The 19,878-nt window shown below is 61.4% G+C and overlaps 2 protein-coding genes and 1 long non-coding RNA gene across 4 annotated transcripts; 1 reads left to right on the top strand and 2 right to left on the bottom strand.

Moving 5' to 3' along the window:
• Positions 1-1,005: 1,005 nt before the first annotated feature.
• On the bottom strand, positions 1,006-8,222 carry PGGHG (protein-glucosylgalactosylhydroxylysine glucosidase). 2 transcript variants are annotated; one of them, XM_082283845.1, is made up of 13 exons: positions 7,912-8,222; positions 7,289-7,499; positions 6,366-6,801; positions 6,034-6,153; positions 5,616-5,747; positions 5,232-5,343; positions 4,759-4,831; positions 4,189-4,325; positions 3,822-3,955; positions 3,560-3,655; positions 3,339-3,436; positions 1,758-1,969; positions 1,006-1,673 (listed from the first exon to the last, which is right to left on the bottom strand). In XM_082283845.1, exons 1-13 carry the CDS (start codon positions 8,162-8,164, stop codon positions 1,609-1,611), a joined length of 2,079 nt encoding a protein of 692 aa, XP_082139971.1. In that variant the 5' UTR covers positions 8,165-8,222; the 3' UTR covers positions 1,006-1,608. The 2 variants fall into 2 exon arrangements, with proteins under 2 accessions (XP_082139971.1, XP_082139970.1); XM_082283844.1 differs by lacking the exons at positions 4,759-4,831; positions 7,289-7,499; positions 7,912-8,222 and adding an exon at positions 5,449-5,521 and having other exon boundaries at positions 6,366-7,275.
• A 2,087-nt stretch (positions 8,223-10,309) lies between these two features.
• On the top strand, positions 10,310-11,684 carry LOC309573766. The gene is made up of 2 exons (XR_014226465.1): positions 10,310-10,490; positions 11,467-11,684. It is a non-coding gene; the product is annotated as an uncharacterized lncRNA (long non-coding RNA).
• A 1,663-nt stretch (positions 11,685-13,347) lies between these two features.
• On the bottom strand, positions 13,348-19,732 carry PSMD13 (proteasome 26S subunit, non-ATPase 13). Its single transcript, XM_082282950.1, has 13 exons — positions 19,533-19,732; positions 19,184-19,262; positions 18,555-18,589; positions 18,392-18,447; positions 18,177-18,220; positions 17,898-17,984; positions 17,159-17,330; positions 16,586-16,665; positions 16,377-16,502; positions 15,840-15,902; positions 15,045-15,125; positions 14,269-14,385; positions 13,348-13,589 (listed from the first exon to the last, which is right to left on the bottom strand). The coding sequence occupies exons 1-13, from the start codon at positions 19,625-19,627 to the stop codon at positions 13,494-13,496; spliced, it is 1,131 nt and encodes a 376-aa protein (XP_082139076.1). The 5' UTR covers positions 19,628-19,732; the 3' UTR covers positions 13,348-13,493.
• Positions 19,733-19,878: the final 146 nt, after the last annotated feature.

The following is a 19,878-nucleotide window of genomic DNA, read 5'->3' as shown; positions in this document are numbered from 1 at the left end:
AGGGACAGGGGGGGTGCCAAAGGGAAAACGTAAATAGAGATTTTGGGCTCCCATCGGGCTCCTGGCAACCGGGTGACACCATCATTCCCACAGCCTTCAGGGCCACCTCTGGCCACCGGGAGCCCCAGGACCGAGGAGGGGAGGAAGCAGAGCCGCTCCCGGGCCTCGTGGGGACAGGATGAAGGAAATGGGCTGTCACCTCCCCACCCCAAAGGGGAGCTGAGACCTGCGAACTCATTACAGCAACGGAGATATCCCCAGCCAGTCCCAGACAGGACGGGGGGGAGGTGGGATGCACCCCCACTGCTCCCTGCTCTCCCTGCCTGGGGTGGAGATGGCTCATTTTGGGACTAAAGGACACCTTTTTTGAGGATAAACCCCCTTTACTGCCAACTAGCCCTGGCTCAGAGCTGGGCTTTATCCCAGCGCCATCCAAATCCCAATCCGGGCGCAGTGACGGGGCTGGGGACATCGTGGTCCCTTTCTCCTGCCAAGAGTTGCCTCTAATTAGGGGCCGGCGGCTCTAATGAGGTCGGAGCAGGCCCCAAGTAATTACACGGCAGCGGGAGAGTCGCTGCTCCAGCCCTAAGCAGTCCCAGATGCTTCGGGGCACGGAGCAGCCGCGGGGCTTTTTATAAACCGGGCCGAGATTCCTGGGGTCGGTTTGGCCAGGACAGACCCCGCGGGGCACGGAACGCCTTCGGCATTCCCTGCTTCCACCCGGGGCTGTCCTGCTCTCCCCGGGGACAGGGATGCTGCGCAGCCCAGAGTGCGGTGCGGGGGGTGCCACGCCCGCCCTGTGCAGGCGCAGCAATTCTTGGGATTTCCGTGACACCAGCAACGCCCTGAGCAAACCCACAGGAGCTCCGGGCCCGGAAAAACGCTGCCCTTGCCTCCATCTGGCAGGGTGGTTCTACAGATCACTGCTGTCCGGGCTTCCTGCAGCCCCTCAGATACCAGGCGAGAAAGGATTTCACGCCAAAACCGGTTGAAAAGAGGGGAAATAACGCAGATAAGGGTTTAAGAACACGTAAGGGATGTTACACAACAAACAACGGGGAAGGAGCTGTGTGCTGCCAACACGGGGCTAAAAGGCTTTCGGCTGCACATCTTGGGGTAATATTCAGTGCCAAAACATCACTCATCTGGTGGAACAGCGCTGGCTGAGCCTCCACAGCCTTTGAGCCCACGGAGCAACACGGCAGGAAGGTGAGGAGTGGGGCAGGACATGCTGGAGGGGCTGGAGTCAGGATCCTGGAGTCAGGAAGGGGCTTCCTTACAAACACAAACACCTGAGAGCACAGACAGCTCCTGGGTGTTTAGAAAACACGTCTGAAATGGTCGTTTTCAGGCTGGGTTTCCTCTCCTGTGCTGAGTAAGAGATGTGTGGAGGGCAGTGGGGGGCTCTGACGCGGTGACCGCTCTGGCCATGGTGACAGCTCCGGCCACCGACCCCCGGGGCCACAGCGACAGGTGGCACACACAGTCCTAGGGGGCAAAGGCCTCCTGGCACAGCCTGGCACCCCCTCTCCACCCACTGTTACCTTCCCCCACCCCGAGCATCCCAGATCTGCTGCTCCAGGGGGCAACGCCCGGATCAGCCAAGGTTTAGGGGGTCCTGCCGGGGAACCTCTGGATCCATCCGGGCGCTGTGGGGAAGGAGATGCTCTGCCCTGCAACACAAAACCCCTCGTGTGAGATACGGGAATGGTTTCTTCCCAAATGATTTGATCCAGATCCGGGCGCCGCTGCCGTACCTTCCCTCAGGGGAAAGCGCTGTCCCGACTCCAGCACAGCTTCCAGGGCAGATGCCGGAGGGTCCCGGCAGGTCTCAGTCACTTCCATCCTGGTCTCCTCCCTGGTGATGGTCACCCCCAGTTTGTTGCCCAAGTAGGAGACGCCGGAGATGTTCAGCTTGGTGATATCGTCGGGAAAGGCGGGATCAAAGAGGAGGCCGGACCTCGTGATCCTGGAAAGGCAGGAACACGGCGGGGTGGGAACAGCAGGAGCCACAGAGGTGCCCAGCTCGGGCTGGGGGAGCAGCCACCTCTCCAGGCATCACCAGCCTAGAGGAGTCCAAAAGGGTCCTCGGTGCACCCGGGGATCCCCGGGCAAATCCCGAACACCCCGATGGAGCACCTGAAGAGGAGCTACTGGGGCTGTGATTCCACAGCCCACCCCAGGGCACTCCTGTCCCATCCCAGTTCCACGGCTGGGACCTGGCGTTTCCGTAAGCTTGGATTTTATATTAAAACAAATGCAGCTTGGTTCCCTGCTCCGGTTCAGAGCCTGGCTTCAGCAGCAGCCGTGCTGGCAAAACCTCGGGAACGCCCTGCTCCTCTGGGAGCAGGTGACCCTCAGACACTCACCCCAGCTGCCACTCCCACGGGATGGAGGGCTGGGAGCCCAGCACCGCTGGTCATGCTCCCTGCCCAGAAACAACGGAGCAAGATCCCGGCTCGCTCCCTCCATCCCTGACCCAAAGCCGAGCTGCCTGGGTGGGCGTTGGCTCTGGGTGAGGAAAAACAACGGCCCCTCTTGTCTCCGACCCAAATCCCGGTGCACCAGAGTGCTGAGAGGGCTTGAGGGACCGGAGAGGGCTCGAGGGAGGCTTGGGGAGCCCCAGTGCTGCGCGGGATCCGTGTCCCGCGGCGGGACAGGCGGCAGCGTGGCCGCACGACGTCGCCGCCGCCTCTGGAATTTGGCCGGAGCCCCAAAGCCGTGGCTTGAGCCGGTGCCACGAGGGGCCCGAGCCGGCACACACCGGGCGCCTGGAGACCTCCCAGCTCAGCCAAAGCTGAGGTTTCCAGCTGGGAATACGGCAGCTCGCACCCAGCTCTGCCAAGGAACGGGGTGGGTTTCCCAGCAGCTCTGGCCACACACAGAGAATAAAAACACATAGTTAGGGCTGGAAGTTTTCACCGGGAACCAAAAGGCTGGATCCAGCCTCAGTTAAACCAGGAATAGGCTGAAGAGACGGCGGCTCCAGGGTGGAAACCACCACAGCTCTGAAATTACATGAGCAGCTCCGTGTTTTCCCAGGATATTTTAAAGCTGAGGCGATGCCTGCTCAGCACCTCCCTGCAGGGAGGCTCCCGGAGCCACATGTGAGCAGGGAGCCCACAGCAAGGCTGCAGGAGGTGCTCCCTCACCACATCCAAAGGAGACGGGGTGATGCTGCTGAGCCGCAGAACAGGCTTAGGGAATGGCGTTTTGCTTCCCCAAAGTGACCTGGGACCATGAGCCTCCTACCTGTTCCTGCCTTCCCTCCAGCCAGACGGGGACATTTGAAGGGGCCAGCATTGCTCGGGAGTTAAAAGTGACACAGCAGGTCTCACCTGAACCCCGTGAAGCCAAAGAGGACGACCTGCAGGAATCCACCCATCCCCGTCAAGAAGTTCACAGCTCCTGACCCGTCCGAGTTCTCCACCCAGACCTGCTCCAGCACGAGAAAGAGATGATGCAGGAGCTGGTTTGGGATGCTCCGGGCGGTTTTGTGGGTTTCAATCCCATCGTCACCTGCCCGGGAGCAGGAGGGCTCTGCAGCCCCACTGCTCACCTTGAAGGGCTCTGTGATGTTGCTGAAGCACTTCTGCAGCTGGCTCCGGGCTCTCTGCAGCTCCTTCAGCTCCAGCCAGCCCACGGCAAACATGCTCTGCCGGAGAGGGAAAGGTGGCAGCGCAGCGGAGCAGCGCCGCCTCCGCCACCCCTCCGACCCGGGGCGAACACTTCCAGGGCACGTCCCAGCTCTGCAGCATCCCCTGGATGGGGACACCCCCCCCCGGGGGTCAGTCCCAGGCTGGGCCCTGCTCTCTCCTCACCCAGGTCATGGCCGGCCCGGCCGGGTCGGTGACGGGCTCGTACATCTCCAGGTCGTTCCTCCGGACCTCGGCACTCATGGGATGCATCAGTGGGAAGCCCAGCAGGACCACGTCGGCCTGTTTCACTGGCTCACCTGGGGACAGGGCTGGTCAGACAGGGACAGTTCCCAAATTTCCTGAGTTTTTGAGCCCGCTGATGAGAAACAATCCAGTGAGGCAGGAAAACCACCCCGAGCCCAGCTCTGTGCGCTGCAGCAAGGGCAGGGACTCTTCTTTTACCATTCCCAAGTCTGAACCGGTCGGAGTTCTGATCCTTCCAGGATTAAAAGTGTGATCCGTGGGCTGCTGCCACTGCCTCCCCGCTCACCTGGGCTGTAGCCGTCGTACTCAGGGTGGTATTTCCTCTCCTCGTCAAAGGGCACTTTGATTTTCCTGGCACGGTCCTGCCACTCCTCCGGCACCGGGAGCAGCAGGTCCCGAGCCAGGTCAGCGGCAAAATTTAAGCTGGAAAGGAGGAGGAACAAGGTTTTATGTCAGGGATGGGTGACAGTGAGAGGAGGGAGGGGACAGAAGGAGCTGCAGAAAAAGCTGCTGTGGAAGAACGGGGGGCACAGATTGAGCCGGGCTAAGAGCTTCCATCACGGAGCCGGGAGCCCGTTCCCCTGGCTGCGGGCGTCTCCAGCTGGCTGACAGCACGGACACCTCACGGAATGCCGAGGGAGAAGCCCCGCTGCGAAGGGAGATCCCGCTCAGCCTCACTGGGCACTGAGCAGGGCAGAGGAGCCGGGGGAGCCCCTGCTCTTCCTCCGACTGCAGAGGGGCGACAGGGAGAGGGCTGTGAGCAGAGGGAGGAAGGATGCCCTCGGGAGTGCCAGGTGGAAGAGCAGGGAGCCGGGCCATGCTTCCAGGTGCTCCCGGGAGGCTTTCCAAGCGTTACCTGCGCCGGGCCACGGCGTTGGTGAAGGCAGAGTTATCGACCTGGCTGTGGTACTCGTCTGGGGGCATGACACCTGAGGGGACAGGAGGGGACACCTCGCACCTCAGCACACCCAGGGGCTGCCGTGGCTCTGGGCCCCTCCTCGGGGACACGGCTGGAGGAAGGGGACCCTCCTGCCCATCCGGATCCTGCTGGCAGGGTCCCACACAGTCCCGATGGGATGCTCAGTGGAGAACATGCGTGGTGCTGGTGCTGAAGGAGGAACAAGCTGGGATGCAGCTCTGGCTGGTGGCTGCAGGCACGTCATCCTGAGGACATCTTGAAGGGGACCTCCAGGTCATGGAATCCCAGGGTGGTTTGGGTTGCCCTAAAGCTCATCCAGTTCCACACCCCTGCCATGGGCAGGGACAGCTTCCACTAGACCAGGTGTCTCCAAACCTCTGCTTTCCACCCCATTCCCACGGCAGAGATACCTCTGATGTGGTAGAGCTGCTCCTCCTCGCTCCACTCCATCCTGCTGCACCAGTACTGAGCCACGGCTTCCACCAGCTCCCAGCCCCCGTCCTCCCGGAACAGCTGCTGGTCCTGGGGCAAAAACAGGGCCATGAGGGAGACTCTGCCAGGCCCAAAGTCAGCAGGAGGATGGAGAGGAGCTCTGAGGAGATGGAGGGAGCAGGAGGAGAGACTGGCCTGCTTTGAGCCAAAAAGATGCTGAGACGCCCACGGGAGCAAGGACAGAGGAGGCAGGGCTGCAGGAGGGAGCCTGCGGAGCAGTGGGAGCAGAGCTCCTCAGCGAAGGGACAGCGACAGCGTCCAGGTGTCCGGCCACCGGCCATCGGGGGCGACCCTCCCTTTACCTGCGTGGTGCAGTAATACTGCTCGAAAGCCATCAGGACATCCCCGCTGACGTGGATTTCCTGGGCTCCGTAGATCTCCTCAGGACACACCTCCCGGCCAGTGGCCGCGCTCTCCCACGGGAACTTTGCACCCTGCCGGGCGAAGCATCCATGAGCACATCCCCTTGTGCTGCGCCCCGCGGGAACAGCCCGGGATGCCCTGGGGACAGGGGCTGGGGACGGGGCTGGGGACAGCATTGGGGACAGCATTGGGGACAGCGTTGGGGACAGGGGCTGGGGACAGCGTTGGGGACAGCATTGGGGACAGCATTGGGGACAGGGGCTGGGGACAGGGGCTGGGGACAGCGTTGGGGACAGCGTTGGGGACAGGGGCTGGGGACAGCGCTGGGGACAGCCCCGCCCGGTGTCGCTGCCGCACCTCGTAGCCCTGTTCCTGCGCGTTGCGCCTGGCGCCCTCCAGCGTGCGCAGCCGGTACTGCAGGACGGCGCGGGCAGCCGCGGGATACAGCAGCAGGATATTCGGGAACACCCAGGTGTCCTGCCAGGCCACGAGGCGGGATTGGCTGCGGTGGGGACACCCAAGTGCTCCCGCCAGCTCCACCCTCCAAGGACACCCCCATCCCGACGGAGGGATGGAGTCTCCTCCATCCCTACTGAAGGATAGCCTTCTCCACCCCGACGGAGGAAGGATGGAGTCTCCTCCATCCCCCTCGCCGTGCCAAGCCCCCAGGCCAGCACGGCCCCCCTCACCTGGTCCCAGAAGACGTGTCCCCAGTAGTCCTCGCCGCGGGTGCCGTTGGACAAGCCGCCGGGGCTGATGCCGTGGAACGGGACTCCGGGGCTGTCCTGGGGCGGGACGGCGCTCAGCAGGTAGTAGAGGCAGCCGTGGAGCGCCTGGCGCAGGGCCGGGGGCCCGTCCAGCTCCACGGAGCAGCCCCGGCGCAGCGCGGCCCAGGCGCGGATGTGGGAGCGGTGCAGGGACCCCGCGGCCACCAGGGCCAGCCCCGCGCTGTAGCTCCGCTTCGCCTCCTCCTCGCTCCCGGCCACGGCCGCCAGGAACTCCCAGCACCGCTCCCGCTCCTCCCCGCCCAGCGTCAGCGACTGTGGGATGGGGGTCCACAGCATGTGGACAGTGGGACGGGGGCCGCCCTCCACCTCGGGAACCAGCGTCTGCCCGTAGATGTAGCTGTGGGAGACGGGAAGCGGTGCGGGAAGGTGTTTCTTCCCAGTATTCCATCTAACCCTGCCCTCTGGCAGTGGGAAGCTGCCACAAATGGTCTCCGGTCCCAGGAATCCAGTTCTAAAAAACATCATCCCCTCCAAACCTCCCGTTTTTCCCAGCCTCACTTCTTTAGAATCACATCTAGCCCCTGGCCCCTTCCCTGCTCTCACACATCAGAGTGAGGGATAATTCTGGACTTGCAAGGAATAAAAATGTTTCTGTGCTTAATTTCAGAGGTTTTCAGGGGTTCAGGGTGAAGCGAGTGTACAGAAGCCTCCACACCCGTCACCATTCCAGCCTCACACCCGTCACCATTCCAGCCCTACACCCCTCACCATTCCAGCCCCACTCCAGCCTTACACCTGCAGTTCATTCCCCAGGGGAGCAGACCCCTGTGCCACAGCCCGTGGAGGGTGGGCTCAGGGCCGGGACCCCCGGCCCCCACACTCACTGCGCACCCTGGAAGTCTGGCCCTGGGGTCAGGTCCAGGTCCTGGCTCTGTGGCACGAACAGGCTCTGGAGCTGGACGGTGATGGGATGAGTGGAGCTGTCCAAGCGCCGGACGGTGATGCTGAAGGCCATCAGGTGGACCAGGGAGTGGTGGGCATAGAGCTGGTGGGTGGCCGTGTAGCCAGGGCACTGAATCGTGTGGCTGAAGGTCCCTGCAAGCACAGCCAGAGCCACCAGCCTTTGGAAACACATGGATTCCCACCCCTGCCCTGTCTGCTGGTTCCTACTGGCCAAGGAACGGCTTTTCCCGGGTCCAGAGCCAGCTGTGGACTGGACAACACCTCTGACACCAAGCCTGGCCAAGCTGCTGAGGGATGGTCTGTGCCATCAAACATTTTGATTAAAGAGCATCTGCCGAGCCTGGCCCCAGCAGGGATAGAGCTACAGCCTGAAAATCACTTATTCCCGCACAAAAGGGGAATTTCCCTCTTGTTCCAGGGGAGCAGCACCCCGAGGCGAACGGAGCATGAGAGGGAAGATGTGACTGAGCGGCAGAGGCAGCAAAAGCAGAGAGAAGGGAACCTGCGGCAGAGCCCGAGGGGAAGGGGGCGGCTCGCTGCTCACCTGTCCAGGTGTCGAGGGTGAAGCTCTCGGCCGGGCAGTGGGCGCCGGGCGCTGCCATGCGCAGCCCCAGGGGGCTGGGGACATCGGCGCGGTGCGTGTCCCCCGCGGCCCCGCTGTACACGCCGGCGGCGTGCAGGATGTCCCGGAACACGCGGGTGCCCAGGAAGGCGTTGGTCACCGTGGGCAGCAGCCGCGGGTCCCCGGGCAGGGCCGTGGCCGTGAACACGCCGGGGTCGCCCTCGCCGTGGGCCATCGCCGCCGGCCCCGCCTGCGGAGCGCAGCGACGGGGCGGGGGCTGAGGGCACAAAGCGCTGCCCGCTCCCCATCACCCCCCCGCCTGCCACCAGCCGTCTCCGTCCCCTCTGGTCACCTCCAGCGGTTTTCCCCCATCCCAGCTTCCCCCCAGCCCCAGGGTGGATCCCCTCCGCTCCTGCACGCCATCTCCAGCTGTCCCAAACCCCCGACAGCTCACGGGCTTCATCACTCCCCGGCCTCCCCCCTCTTGCTCTTCTGCTGCCGCGATGGGATCGCAGCGGTCTCTCCCAACACACAGAGCCACCTTCCCCCTCCGGCCTCCTCTTCCTCCCCGTGCTGTTCCGTGGCACTTCGAAAAGCTCCCGAGACTTCCCCTCTCCCAGCTCACTGCACCCCTCTGTTCCCCCTCGCTCCTGCATTTCCAGCTCAGCTTCCTGGGGCAGGACCTTTCTATTCCACTGGTTTGTACACAAAATCGTATTTACGTGCCACGTACAAACATCCGTGTAACTACAGACCAAAAACACGCACAGAGACGGACGCGCGTAAGCAGCCCCTGACAAAAGGGAGCTGCAGCTGCCTCCTGGCAATGCCGGGCACAGGGAAAACACAGGAATGATGAAATGGGGCTCTGAGAGACTCCGAGCGGAGCTGGGAATCCAGCCGGGGGGACGCAGGGGCAAGGAGGGCGCCCAGCCCCCAAACCCCTCCCTGAGAGCAGCCGGGTGCAGGCACGCCCGGGCTCAGCCCGGTTTCCTCACCGAGACTGCACTGCGAGAAAAGTCCTGCCTCCGGGAAAGTGAAAAATCCCGACCCAGCCCAAGCCCCAGGGCGCGGAAGGGAGGAGGTGGGTCTTGCCTTCGGTTCCGAGGCCGGGCTGAGCCTGTGCAGGCGGAGAGAGGCTGCTCCAGGGACGAACGGAAGTTGCCCAACCGAGAAAGAAGGAAGGAAATCGCTTTCCCCCCCCCCCCCCCCTTAAAAAGAAAGTTGGAAAAACGATCCTGGACACGCAGGTGTTGGTCCAGCTGAGCTCAGTGCCCGCGGAGGGAGCCGGGGCAGGAGGAACTGAAAGAGCAAAACCAAGCCGGATGGCTCGGTGGTCCCAAAGCCGCCGGCAGAGAGCCGGGGTAGCAGCACACCCTGCTGACCTCCCGTGTCCCCAGCCACGCTCTGACCCTTCCCCTCGGCTGTTTCCAGGGAGGAAAAAAATTCCATGTGGACTCTGGCTTTGGCACGCTTTTCCAAGCCCGTTCAGCGGGTCCCAGCCTGCTGGTTCAGGGATCCGGCGACTCCGAGCGGCCAGCGGCCCCGGTGCCCACAGGGGTTATGCTACTGCCCGATCCAGCCCCTACAGGACCGGCATAACACATCTGTCCTGCGCTGTAAATCCACGGAAACCCCCCATGGAGCCCGGCTGGGTCAGTCCCCATGCCCCGGGGCTGCCCTGGGGACACCCTGACAAAGGGCAGAGCCCGGGCAGGTGCTGCCAGCTCTCCTGCTTTGGTGTCCCAGGGTCTAATCCCAGCTGTGCCCCAGCAGGATTCACGTCCCCTTTGGTTTGTTCCTCACAACCAGCACAGTGATGCCAGCACAGGCTGAGTCCGTGGCAGGGGCAGGGATATCCATCCCCTGGCTGGGGATATGGCTGGGCATCCACAGGGATTCTGGAGCACTGGATCCCTGTCCAGCAGCCACCGGTACACGGGGACGAGCAGCTCTTTCCCCAGCTGATCCCAGTGGCATGCACCCCACCTCCTTCCCTTCACCAGAGGAATTTGGAAAGAGCCTTTCCCAGAGTGTCCTTTCTCGCTGAATGGTGTTTTGAGCGCTACAAAGTTTGTAAAAGCCCGCTGAAGAGGAGGTCCAAGGAGAGAGGAGTTCTGCTCCAGAGGAAGAGTTTTGCTCCAAGGGAAAAGGTCCCTGCAAGAGGAGGTCTCTGCTCTCCAGCAGAGCATCTCAGTGTCCCCCTGTGCCGGCTGGGGACAGTTTTTGGTCTCAGAGTCCTGGGCAGTGCTGAGGGGAAAAAAATCCGAAAACAATTAAGGGAAGAAAAATCAGGCCGAGAGCAATTTGGGAAAACCTTGCCGTGCCAGGCCGTTCCTCCCTGTGCCCCTGGAGCCGTGCCGAGGGTGGCAGGGGCGTGGTGGCAGCGGTGACAGTGACAAGCTGGGCAGCTGCAGAGCCAGGAGCAGCGGGATCACCCTGACAGCGCCATGAGGGGTTTCCAGAGGGGCTCCCAGCTCCTGGCAGCTGCCCTCCAGACCTCCCGGGTCCCCCGGGCACAGCTCCGCTCCCGCCCCCCCGAGCACCCGCTCTCTGCTGGCGTGAGTATCCTGGGGGGGCTGAAAAAGTGGGAACAGCCTGGGTTTTGGGGGGGGGGGGAAGAGGGGGCAAACCCTCTGTGGTGTCGGGGTCAAATTATTCTGGAAGGGGGTGGAAGCAAAAGGGGAGGGGGCGGAACAGGAGGAATGTGCCCTCGGGCTCCAGCCCACACCCCGCAGTGTCCATGGACACCCCCGCGGTGTCTGTACCCTGCTCCCCACCTCTGGCTCCTGCTGCCGTTTGACTTTGTCCTTTCAGCCCCTTTCTTAACCTTTGGGGTTTGGGGTTCCCCTGCAGCCCAGGGTGAGGGGCAGCCGTGACAGACCAGGACAGACCCAGACCCTGTGCCCCTGTCCTGGGACAGCCACCCCAAAGGGGTGTCCCCACGGGCAAGGACAGGGCTGCTGTCACCGCAGAGCCCAAAGTCCCTCTGACACTCCCCCTGTGGGGACAGTCCCCCCACCAAAGCAGACCCTCCTGGGCTGGGTGAAACAAGCTGGGAAAAAGGAGCTTTCTACCAAAATCCTGCCTGGTTCCCCCTCCACTCCCTTTTTTGGGGGGGTTTCCCTCTGCTGCCTTTCCAAGGTCTGCAACAAGAGGAGCTGCAGGAGCCTGGAGAGGCTTTTTCCAGGCAAATAAATCAAAGAAAGGTGCCAGTGCAGGGAGTTAATGCTGTCCTGGTTGCACCAGGGATATGAGGCTGCAATTCCCATCCCAAAGTCATCTGAAAGTCAGGGACACCGCAGGCCCCGGCCACAGCTTCAAGGTCATGCACTGCTCCCGTGTCCCAGAGAAACAACGAACCTGGAGAGCACCAGCTCGACCCACTGCCAGTGGGAACAGCTCTGCTCCCCAGACCTGCCTCCAGAGCCCCGGGGCGGCCCCGCAGGAGGGGGAAGAGCGCAGGGGAGCGAGCTGGGGGTGCGGTGTTGGGCGGCACCAGCCATGCCCCTGATTCCCGCTCCTCGTCCCCCACAGGAACAAGCCATCGCCCTCACCGTGATGTTCACCTCCTTCCTGCTGCCCACAGCCTGGGTCCTGGCCAACATCCATCACTACAGGAGCCGGCCGGAGTGAGGAGCGGCAGGAGCAGCCCGCTCCCTGCCGAGGGAATCCCGGGGGAAGAGGCCTCGGGACAGAGCCTCGCCGGGATGGAGCCCCCCGAGGCTGCTCATTAAAACCCACGTTTGCGTTCAGCAGTGGCTCGCTGGGTTTGCTCCGCCCACGGGGGTGCCCATAGGGAATGATCCGGATTCCCGGCCGCAGCTTTCCCTCGAGGGCTGGCTGCAGGCTCCTTCCCACTGGAGCCTCTCCCAGCTGCAGAGCTGCGTGCACCCCTCCCAGCGCAAGCCAGGAAGCCAATCCAAGGTAAATTCCTGGCAGGAAAACACCCCAAGGCTGGAAGTGACATTAAAAGGGTGCCACAGGCTGGGGGCTGCACGCCTGCCTGCTCCCCTCCCTGCAGGAAGGGCCTCTCCACCCGCCACATCCCAAGGTACCTGTGCCAGGGAAGCAGCCAGCACGTGGAAGATTCGGGTAGCAAGGGGTACTTCCAGGTAGCTTGGAAAAACCTCTGGAGCTGTCACGGTTCTGCAGATCTGAGCCTCATTCCCAGGAGCTGCTCAGAGCTCCACAGCCGGGAGAGCTGTCGGAATGCTCCTGGGAGAAGCTGCCACTGCTTCCCACAGCGACATTCCGGGTTTTGGATGCCGATCTCAAGCGGCAGCAGCCCCATGACTCTGACTCCAGTGGAGTTTCCTTTACTCCCTAAGGAGCAGTGACAGCCCTGGGAGTGAGGGCCAGATCTGACACAGCACTGGGAAGGAGACTGTGCTCCTTAAAGCCTTCTCCTGTCCCCAGCTATGAAATAAAGGGACTCTTTTCCCGATCAGAACACTTATCCCTTCCACACGCTCTCCTGAAGTCAGTCAAAGTGGCACCAGGAACAAGCCTTGGAAGACAGGGTGCAGCAGGAACTGGGGAATTCAAACCCAGTGTCTGGGCAGGGAGGAGGCAGGCCCTGAGCACTGAACAACCCCCATCCAGGAGGGAATTTCAGCCAGAAGGGCCTGGAGAGCAGCAGCAGGTGGCTGAGCGGGTACAGACTCCAACAATTCCATTTTGTCCTGTGTCCCAAAGCTTGTCTCCCTTGCATGAGACACCTCTGTGCCTGCACCAGTCTGGCACCAGCTCCCTTCTTTCTCTTGCTGGGTTTATGCCCTCAGGCAAGGCAGGAAAAGCAGGAAAAGTACCAAAATTCCATCAGTGCTGTTTGCTAACGACACCAGAGAACCAAACTGCTGGGGAAAGCTCCTGAATCCCAGCAGTGGCAAGGCCTGACCGTGGAAACACGTTTTTAAAGGGATCAGCAGCTCAGCTGTGAGGGACGGAGATGACACAGAATTCCCAAAAAGGGAAGGCAGAGACGTTTATTCCGGCAATGCCACTGCACCTCACCTGAGCACAAAGCATGGGTGAAAGACAACCACCCCCTCAAGTGTATAGACACACCCACTAACCAGGAATCCCGGGAAAACCCTTGGATGGAGCAAAAGCTCCATCTGCTGCAGATGAGGAGAGGTGGAGGGAAGGGGGGCCAGGGGAGGAAGAGGATTTGGGGAAGAGGACTTGGGGAATGCTGCCTCAGGCTGCTGCAGGGGCAGGGGGAGAGGGCAGCGGGACGGGCCGTGCCCCCTAAGGCCAAGACCCCTCGGATCCTGCACCAGGATCCCACCCTCCTGCAGCAGCTGGAGGCAGGAGGGCTCAGGAGTGATCCATCCCCCCAGGACAGAGCTCTGGGACCAGGGATCAGAGCCACTCGTGCCAGCAGAGGGAAAGCTTGGCTCGAGCACCAAAGGGTCACACGGCAAAAGGCCACGTCCTCGTCCTCCTGCTCACCACATCCCCGGCTGCTCCCACTCTGCCCACCCACCCCTCCGGGGATCCAGTGCAGTCAGTGGTCTGCGTGCTGCCGGCCTCAGGAGCAGCAGGAATCACTCTCTCCTCTATGTCAGGATGTCGTGGGCTTGGTGCTCCACCAGCATCTCCATGCTCCGCACGTCCGTGCACCAGAACTCCAGGCGATCCTTCATGCCCTTGATCTGCAAGGCAAGGCCACGAGGACGGAGTGCCTCAGCTCCTGGGAATGCCCACAGGCTCCTCCTCACACCAGAGAGCCCACACCACTCCCAAGCTCCACACAGCCAGAAACAGGGATGCCCCATCCCTGGAAATGTTCCAGGACAGGCTGGACGGGGCTTGGAGCAGCCTGGGATAGCGCAAGGTGTCCCTGCCCATGGCAGCGGGTGGCACTGGATGGGCTTTAAGGTCCCCCCCCAACCCAAACCATCCTGGGATTCTGGGATGAACAGCTTCTACCAGCAAATCAGCAAGGGTTAAACTGAAATGCACCAAAGGAGTCGTTTGCAGCTGGAATTCCAGGCACTCGATTTTGGGTTTAAAGGTAAAGACACCCTGCACAGTCTCCTTAAACGTTACAAGGATGAAGGTGAGAAGCTCAACAGCTCCATCATCATCCTGGACTTCCCTCTTCCCAAGAGCAATGTGCTTCCTACACCCCCAGAACTCCCAGAGGCTGTTTCATGCACTTAGGAATGAGGCCTGGATCCTTCTGGAAATCACAGCCACGGCTTCTGTGTGGCTTTCACGAAGGACGTGCCAGCCCTGTCCCTGTGATATACCCCAAGCTGTGACCCTTCCCAGCTCCGCTGTCGCTCCCAGGTCCCCCTAGCCCGGCCCAGCTGGAGCTGGTGGCTTTACCTGCTGCAGGTCCAGCACCCGTGGCTGCACCCACGTCATGTGCACCCTCTTGTCCACCTCGTCGATGCTGCCCTTCACCAGCCCCACCGAGAGCGCCTTCATCACCAGCAGCTCCACCTGGGAACACAGATGATCCTGGGCAATGACCCCGCTTTCCCCCTGACAGGAGTAAAACCTGGCACCTTCACACGAGATCCCCTCAGAATCCAGGGCAGCAGCTCTCACACCCGCCCCCTTTCAGGTGACAGAACTGCCTCGAGACTCGGCACCTCAACGTGGAGGAGTCCTGCTCCCTAGAACTTGCCCCTAAAACTCGATTTTAGGGGTTTTTAGTTCTTTTTCCCTACAACTAGATTTATTTCCTTTTCTCTGAAATCCCAGGAAAAACAAGGCAAGTGGAAAAAGCCAACAGAGCCCAACTGTCCCTGAGCAGCAGGTGGGAGTCGGTTTCTTCTCCCAGGATTCAAGGGACAGGACAGGAGGAAACAGCCTCAATCTGCACCAGGGCAGGTTCAGGTTGGACACCAGGAAGGACTTCCTCATGGGAAGAGCTGTCAGGCCTTGGAAGGGGCTGCCCAGGGAATCCCCATCCCCGGAGGTGTCCAAGGAATGACTGGACGTGGCACTCGGTGCTCTGGGCACGGGTTGGACTCGATGATCTCGGAGCTTTTTTCCAGCCCAGATGACTCTGGGATTCTGTGTGGTTCAGGTCTATCCAGGCACCCTTAGAGCTCCAGAACCTGGACATTACCAAGGGTGTCCACCCCCAAACCCACCTCGTTGACGGTGACTTTGGCACTCTTGGCAATCTCCTCGAAGGTGAGCTGGCGGTGGTTGGCCGGGCGGGTGAAAGTCATCTGGATCCAGGGAACAAACCAAAAAAACAACCCCCACGGGGTTTTGGGGATTCCCACAGCTCCCAGAGCCTCCCTCAAGCTGCCCTGCCCAGTCTCACTCTGCTGCTGGCAATGGCATTTCTCACGTTTAACCAAGGTAAGTCCAACGAGAATGTTTTACACCAGTGTGGGGCGGTGACAACAGAGCCGGTGACAGGAAGGGACTGTTCAGGTTATCCACCAGGGAAAGGACCCTCAGTCGTGGGAGACAGAGACGTTTAACCATGTTCCAGAAGCCTTTTGTTATCCTGGAACATCCTCCAGACACCATCCCTGAGGGATTGCTCTCCCCCTCCTCCACATCACAGAATGGACACCTCCCTTGATCCCAGGCTGCTCCAAGCCCCAGTGTCCAGCCTGGTCTTGGACACTGGCAGGGATCCAGGGGCAGCCACAGCTGCTCTGGGCACCCTGTGCCAGGGCCTCAGCATCCTCACAGGGAAGGATTTCTTCCCAATATCCCATCTAGCCCTTCCCAATAACCCATTCCCACCTGTCCCGGCACTCCACGCAAGAGCCCCCCCTGGGACTAGGGACAAGCAGCCCAGCACAAGGCGTTTTCCCTCACAGCACCTGCCCGTGGCTCCATCTACAGGCAAAATCCACCCTAAACCTCCTGTATCCCAGAGCTCCTGCAGCTGAGGGACCAGGCACCCTGAGCACATCCCAGCTCACCTCCATGAGACACAACAGCTGGATCTTCTGCAGCAGGAGCGCTTCGTTCGCAGCCAGGTCGGGCTGTGAGGGGAGAAGAGGCACCAAAGCAGGTCATTAATTGCATTTCCCCCCCATCCTGGGGGAGAACATGCACGAGTAAATCCCTGGGAGGGTTCATTTTGGAGGAAGGAGGGCACTACACCCCACCCAGCAGCCAGGAATGGTTCCAGAAAACAGTCCAAGTGCCAGCAGTCTCACAAATCCACTGCTACGCCAGTGACTCCTGGTGTAGCCAGCACAGGTAACATCCAGCATCACTGCTCTCCCTCCCACTTCCCAGAACAGGAGGGAAAGCACTGGAAGCACTCCAGAGGGAAGCCAAAAGAAAACTAATGATGGTACCGAGATGGAATAACCACCCCTATGCTCCGACCAGGATTACACCAGTGCTCCAGAGCCGGGAATGAGGCAAAGGTGATCAGGAAAAGGCCCACAGACTCCAAATGTCAGCTGCAAACCCCAAGCCTGGGCCTTCAGCAGTGCCAGAGCCCTCACCTGCTGCCCCCAGGCCGACTTGAGGGCCTGGAAGGTCTCCACGTTGCCGCTGTTGAAGGCGAAGAGGGTGTCGATGAGCCACTGCCGGTCCGTGCTGCGCAGGGACTCCAGCACGGGGTGCATCAGCTGCAGGGGACAGGCAGGAGGGTGTGAGCAGGGCAGAAACAGCTCCTGGGGCTCCAGGGACCAAGGGATGTGGCAGCACTCACCAGCTCCCCGAAGTTGTAGACACCTTCTCCCAGCAGCCCGGCCAGCCCCAGGGTGAAGGCTCTCTCCTGCTGCTCTGATACTGGGAAAAAAACAAAACAAAAATAATTTGCATGAAAAAAAAAACCAAACCAAAACCGCTATGGATAAAGAAAACCCCAACCAAAAATAACTGGATGATAAAAAAAAGCCAAGCCAATAATATTTTGGATAAAGCACCACTTTAAGCACCATCGAGCCCTACCTCACCTACATTAAACAATTCCCAGCCCTCATCTTCCCCCACGCTGCCTGAAACTCAGGAGCCTGCAGCACAAAAGGGCTGCTTTTTGAATCTAGAGTGAAGATTTTGGGGAATTGGAACAAACTTGTCCTTCTGGCAGGGGCACTCCCCCTCTTCCCCCTGCTGCAGGCCAGGAGCAGGTCCTCGGGGGTCACTCCTCAGTCCAGCCGGACCTCGGATCCACCACGGCACAGCCAAAACAACACGGAGAAAACCCCAGCCAGGGCACTCATTTGTCTTGTGGGGATGAAGCAGGGTGTGGGAAGTGGGATTTCCCCTGCAGAGGAGTTACCTGGCAGGTCCTTGACCTCGATGCAGCCCAGGAAGCGCAGCGCGTCCTTGTAGTAGGCGGCGTGGTTCCCCACGGTCTGGTAGTACTTGCTGGAGAGGTCGTAGAAGCGGCTGTGCACTGATGTCACCCCGGGGAGGGTGTTCAGCATCTCCTCCACCTCCTCGATGGTCTCCTGGGAAGGGCAAGACCTGGCTCTTACAGGGCAAGGAGCACCTGGGGTGCGCTTGCACTCCCGGCTCCGAGGGTCGCAGCCCTCCCAGGGGATGCCCGGTGACATCCCGGGCAGGTGTGACACAGCCAAAGCCACCACCCCTCCCAAACCCCTCCCTGTGCCCAGAGAAGCTCTGGCTGCCCCATCCCTGAAAGTGTCCAAGGCCAGGGTGGAGCAACCTGCTCTAGTGGAAGGCGTCCCTGCCCATGACTGGGTGATCTTCAAGATCCCTTCCAACCCAAACCATTCCAGGATTCCACCCCCCAAACCCATCCCTCTGTACTCGCTCGAGGAGAGCCAAAGCTGCCCTGCCTGAAAAACATCATTTCAGGTTTGAAAGATGGTTTCAAAGCCAGCCAAGGATGACAAACCCCATGTGCTTCGCTCAGGCAACACCACCACAGGTCACCCTGAGCAGCTCCCTCATCCTAGTGTGCTCACGAGCCCCTCTGAGCCGGGAGCTGGGAGAACCAAGGAATGTCCCAGCACCCCAAAACTCCCCATCCCCCATCCCAGGCCGCCCCTCACCTTGGTGACCTGCAGGTCCCCGATGTTGAGCTTGAGGGCCCCGATGGCCGTTTTGCACAGGATCACAGCCTCGTCGCTGCTCTTCACCTGCAGGGACCCAGGGACCCCTTTGGAGTGTCACCTGCAGCCAGGTGTGCTCCAGGGGCTGCATAAACGTCCCTTGTGCCCGCATTCCTGCACTCAAATCCCCGTGGAAAGGCGCTGCTCTCCAGCACAGGTGTCACATACGCCCGTGCCTCTCGGCTTGCTCACAACAACCGAGAGCAACTCCCAACATACCTTCTCCCGGGTCTTCTCCAGAAAAGTCAGGGCCACGTTGGGATCTGGAGCAGAGGGAAAAACGGATTTAAACGTGCAGCTCTCGTGGAGCCAAACCTCGCCCACCAACCCGCCTTTTACAGGCTCCCTGCAGGCTGCACTAGGGGTTCCCATCCAGGGCCCCCAGCCACGATGCAGAGCTAACAACAGCACGGGGAAGAGGGGAGGACACGCACCTGTCATCTGCCGGACCACGTGCAGGATGATCTCCACCAGGGACAGGGGGTTCACCCTGCAGGGAGCAGCTCCGAGTCAGCAGGGACCCCCAGTTCCCCCCAGGCGACCCCAAACCCTCCCAGGTGACCCTCAAACCCTCCCAGGCGACCCCCAGTAACTCACCTGTGCTCAAACTCGCTGATGAAGTTCTCATAGAGCTGCGGGGACAAGGACAGGGACACTCAGGGTCAAGGAAAGCCCGGTTCAGAGCTTCTCACCACATTTCCTCTCTATTCCAGCTCTATTTGGACAGCCCTGGAAGTGCTGGACAGAGCTCTGAGCCAGCTGGGCTAGTGGAAGGTGTCCCTTAAAGGGAGGGTGGAACATGATGGTCCTCGAGGTCTCTTCCAACCCAGAGCATTCCAGGGTCCTATGATTTCTCCAGAAAATCGGGCATCCCATACAGAAATTCCAGCACTGTTCAGAACCCAGAACTGCTCATTTTATCTAATTCTATCCCCACATCTTGCACTTGCAAACCTCTTGCTAAAATACAGAATAATAAAAAAAAAATCCCCCTGCAACCCCCAAAAATGAAAATTCTAGGCGAGTGAAGGAAAGAATCACTTTGAAGCTTCTGAACTCGAGACACTTGATTTTAGCAGAATTTTCACACAGTCACCAGTGCAAACACCCCGGGAGCCGAACCCACCCCGGTTAGTAATTCTACCAGAGAATCAGGAAAGAGAGAAGCCACAGGCCGAGCTTTTCCCAGTACAGAAAACCGGGAGAGCCGGGAGGAGTGCGCTCACCTTGATGAGCCCATCTCCCTGGGCGAAGCAAGGGTCCTGCACGAAGTCGAGCACCTGCAGAGTGAGCTGGTGCCACAGCCTGAGGACACAAACACCCCCGTGAGCCCAACGCCGCCGGCCCGTGCCCCCTCCCGGCCCGTGCCGAGCAGGGTCTGAGGGGGCGAACCGGGGGCTAGGACCGCCTGACAGGGGCGAACACCGCGGGAGCCACCTCCCGGGCGAGCACCGAGGCGGCTAAAGGGACGCGGGTCCGGCGGGCCCCGCGAGGGCTCCTCAGGCGGGCGGGCCCGGCCGCGCTCGGCTCCGGCACCCGGGGCGGGCGAACCCCCCGCACCCCGTCCCCGCTCACTTCTTGTTGTAGAGCTCCTCGAGGCGGTGCCACACGGCGGCCTGGCCCGGCCCCGCGCTCTGGCTCTGCTGCAGGAAGCCCGGCACGTCCTTCATGGCGGCGGCGGCGGCGGGGCCGGGAAGGGGCCGGGGCCGGGGCCGGGACGGGGCCGGACGGGGCCGGAGCGAGGAGGCCGCGCCGTGCCCGCTGTGCGCACTCACTTCCGGCCGCGCGGGGCACGCCGGGTACCGTAACGCCCCGCGCCCGCCGCCGCCGCGCACTCGCTCCGCGCCGGTGCCGCCGCACCCCGCGGTCACCGCGGTAACGCCGCCGCGCCGCCGCCACCCCGCGCCTTCCCCCGGTGCCT

Source organism: Coloeus monedula (assembly GCF_965178545.1).
Source record: "Coloeus monedula genome assembly, chromosome: 6".
Lineage (NCBI taxonomy): Eukaryota > Metazoa > Chordata > Aves > Passeriformes > Corvidae > Coloeus > Coloeus monedula.
Note: the sequence above shows the minus strand (reverse complement) of the source record. Positions and strands in the feature narration are given on the sequence as shown.

Excerpts from the sequence above, each read along its gene's own strand:
- PGGHG (XM_082283845.1), bottom strand. The coding sequence starts at position 8,164 with ATGGCCCACGGCGAGGGCGACCCCGGCGTGTTCACGGCCACGGCCCTG. Across the intron at positions 3,437-3,559 it reads ACATCACAGAGCCCTTCAAG|GTCTGGGTGGAGAACTCGGA; the intron begins GTGAGCAGTGGG and ends GTGCTGGAGCAG. Across the intron at positions 1,970-3,338 it reads TTTGGCTTCACGGGGTTCAG|GATCACGAGGTCCGGCCTCC; the intron begins GTGAGACCTGCT and ends CTGCCTTTCCAG.
- PSMD13 (XM_082282950.1), bottom strand. The coding sequence starts at position 19,627 with ATGAAGGACGTGCCGGGCTTCCTGCAGCAGAGCCAGAGCGCGGGGCCG. Across the intron at positions 15,126-15,839 it reads AGCTGTTGTGTCTCATGGAG|ATGACTTTCACCCGCCCGGC; the intron begins GTGAGCTGGGAT and ends CCCTGGATCCAG. Across the intron at positions 13,590-14,268 it reads GGGTGCTGGACCTGCAGCAG|ATCAAGGGCATGAAGGATCG; the intron begins GTAAAGCCACCA and ends CTTGCCTTGCAG.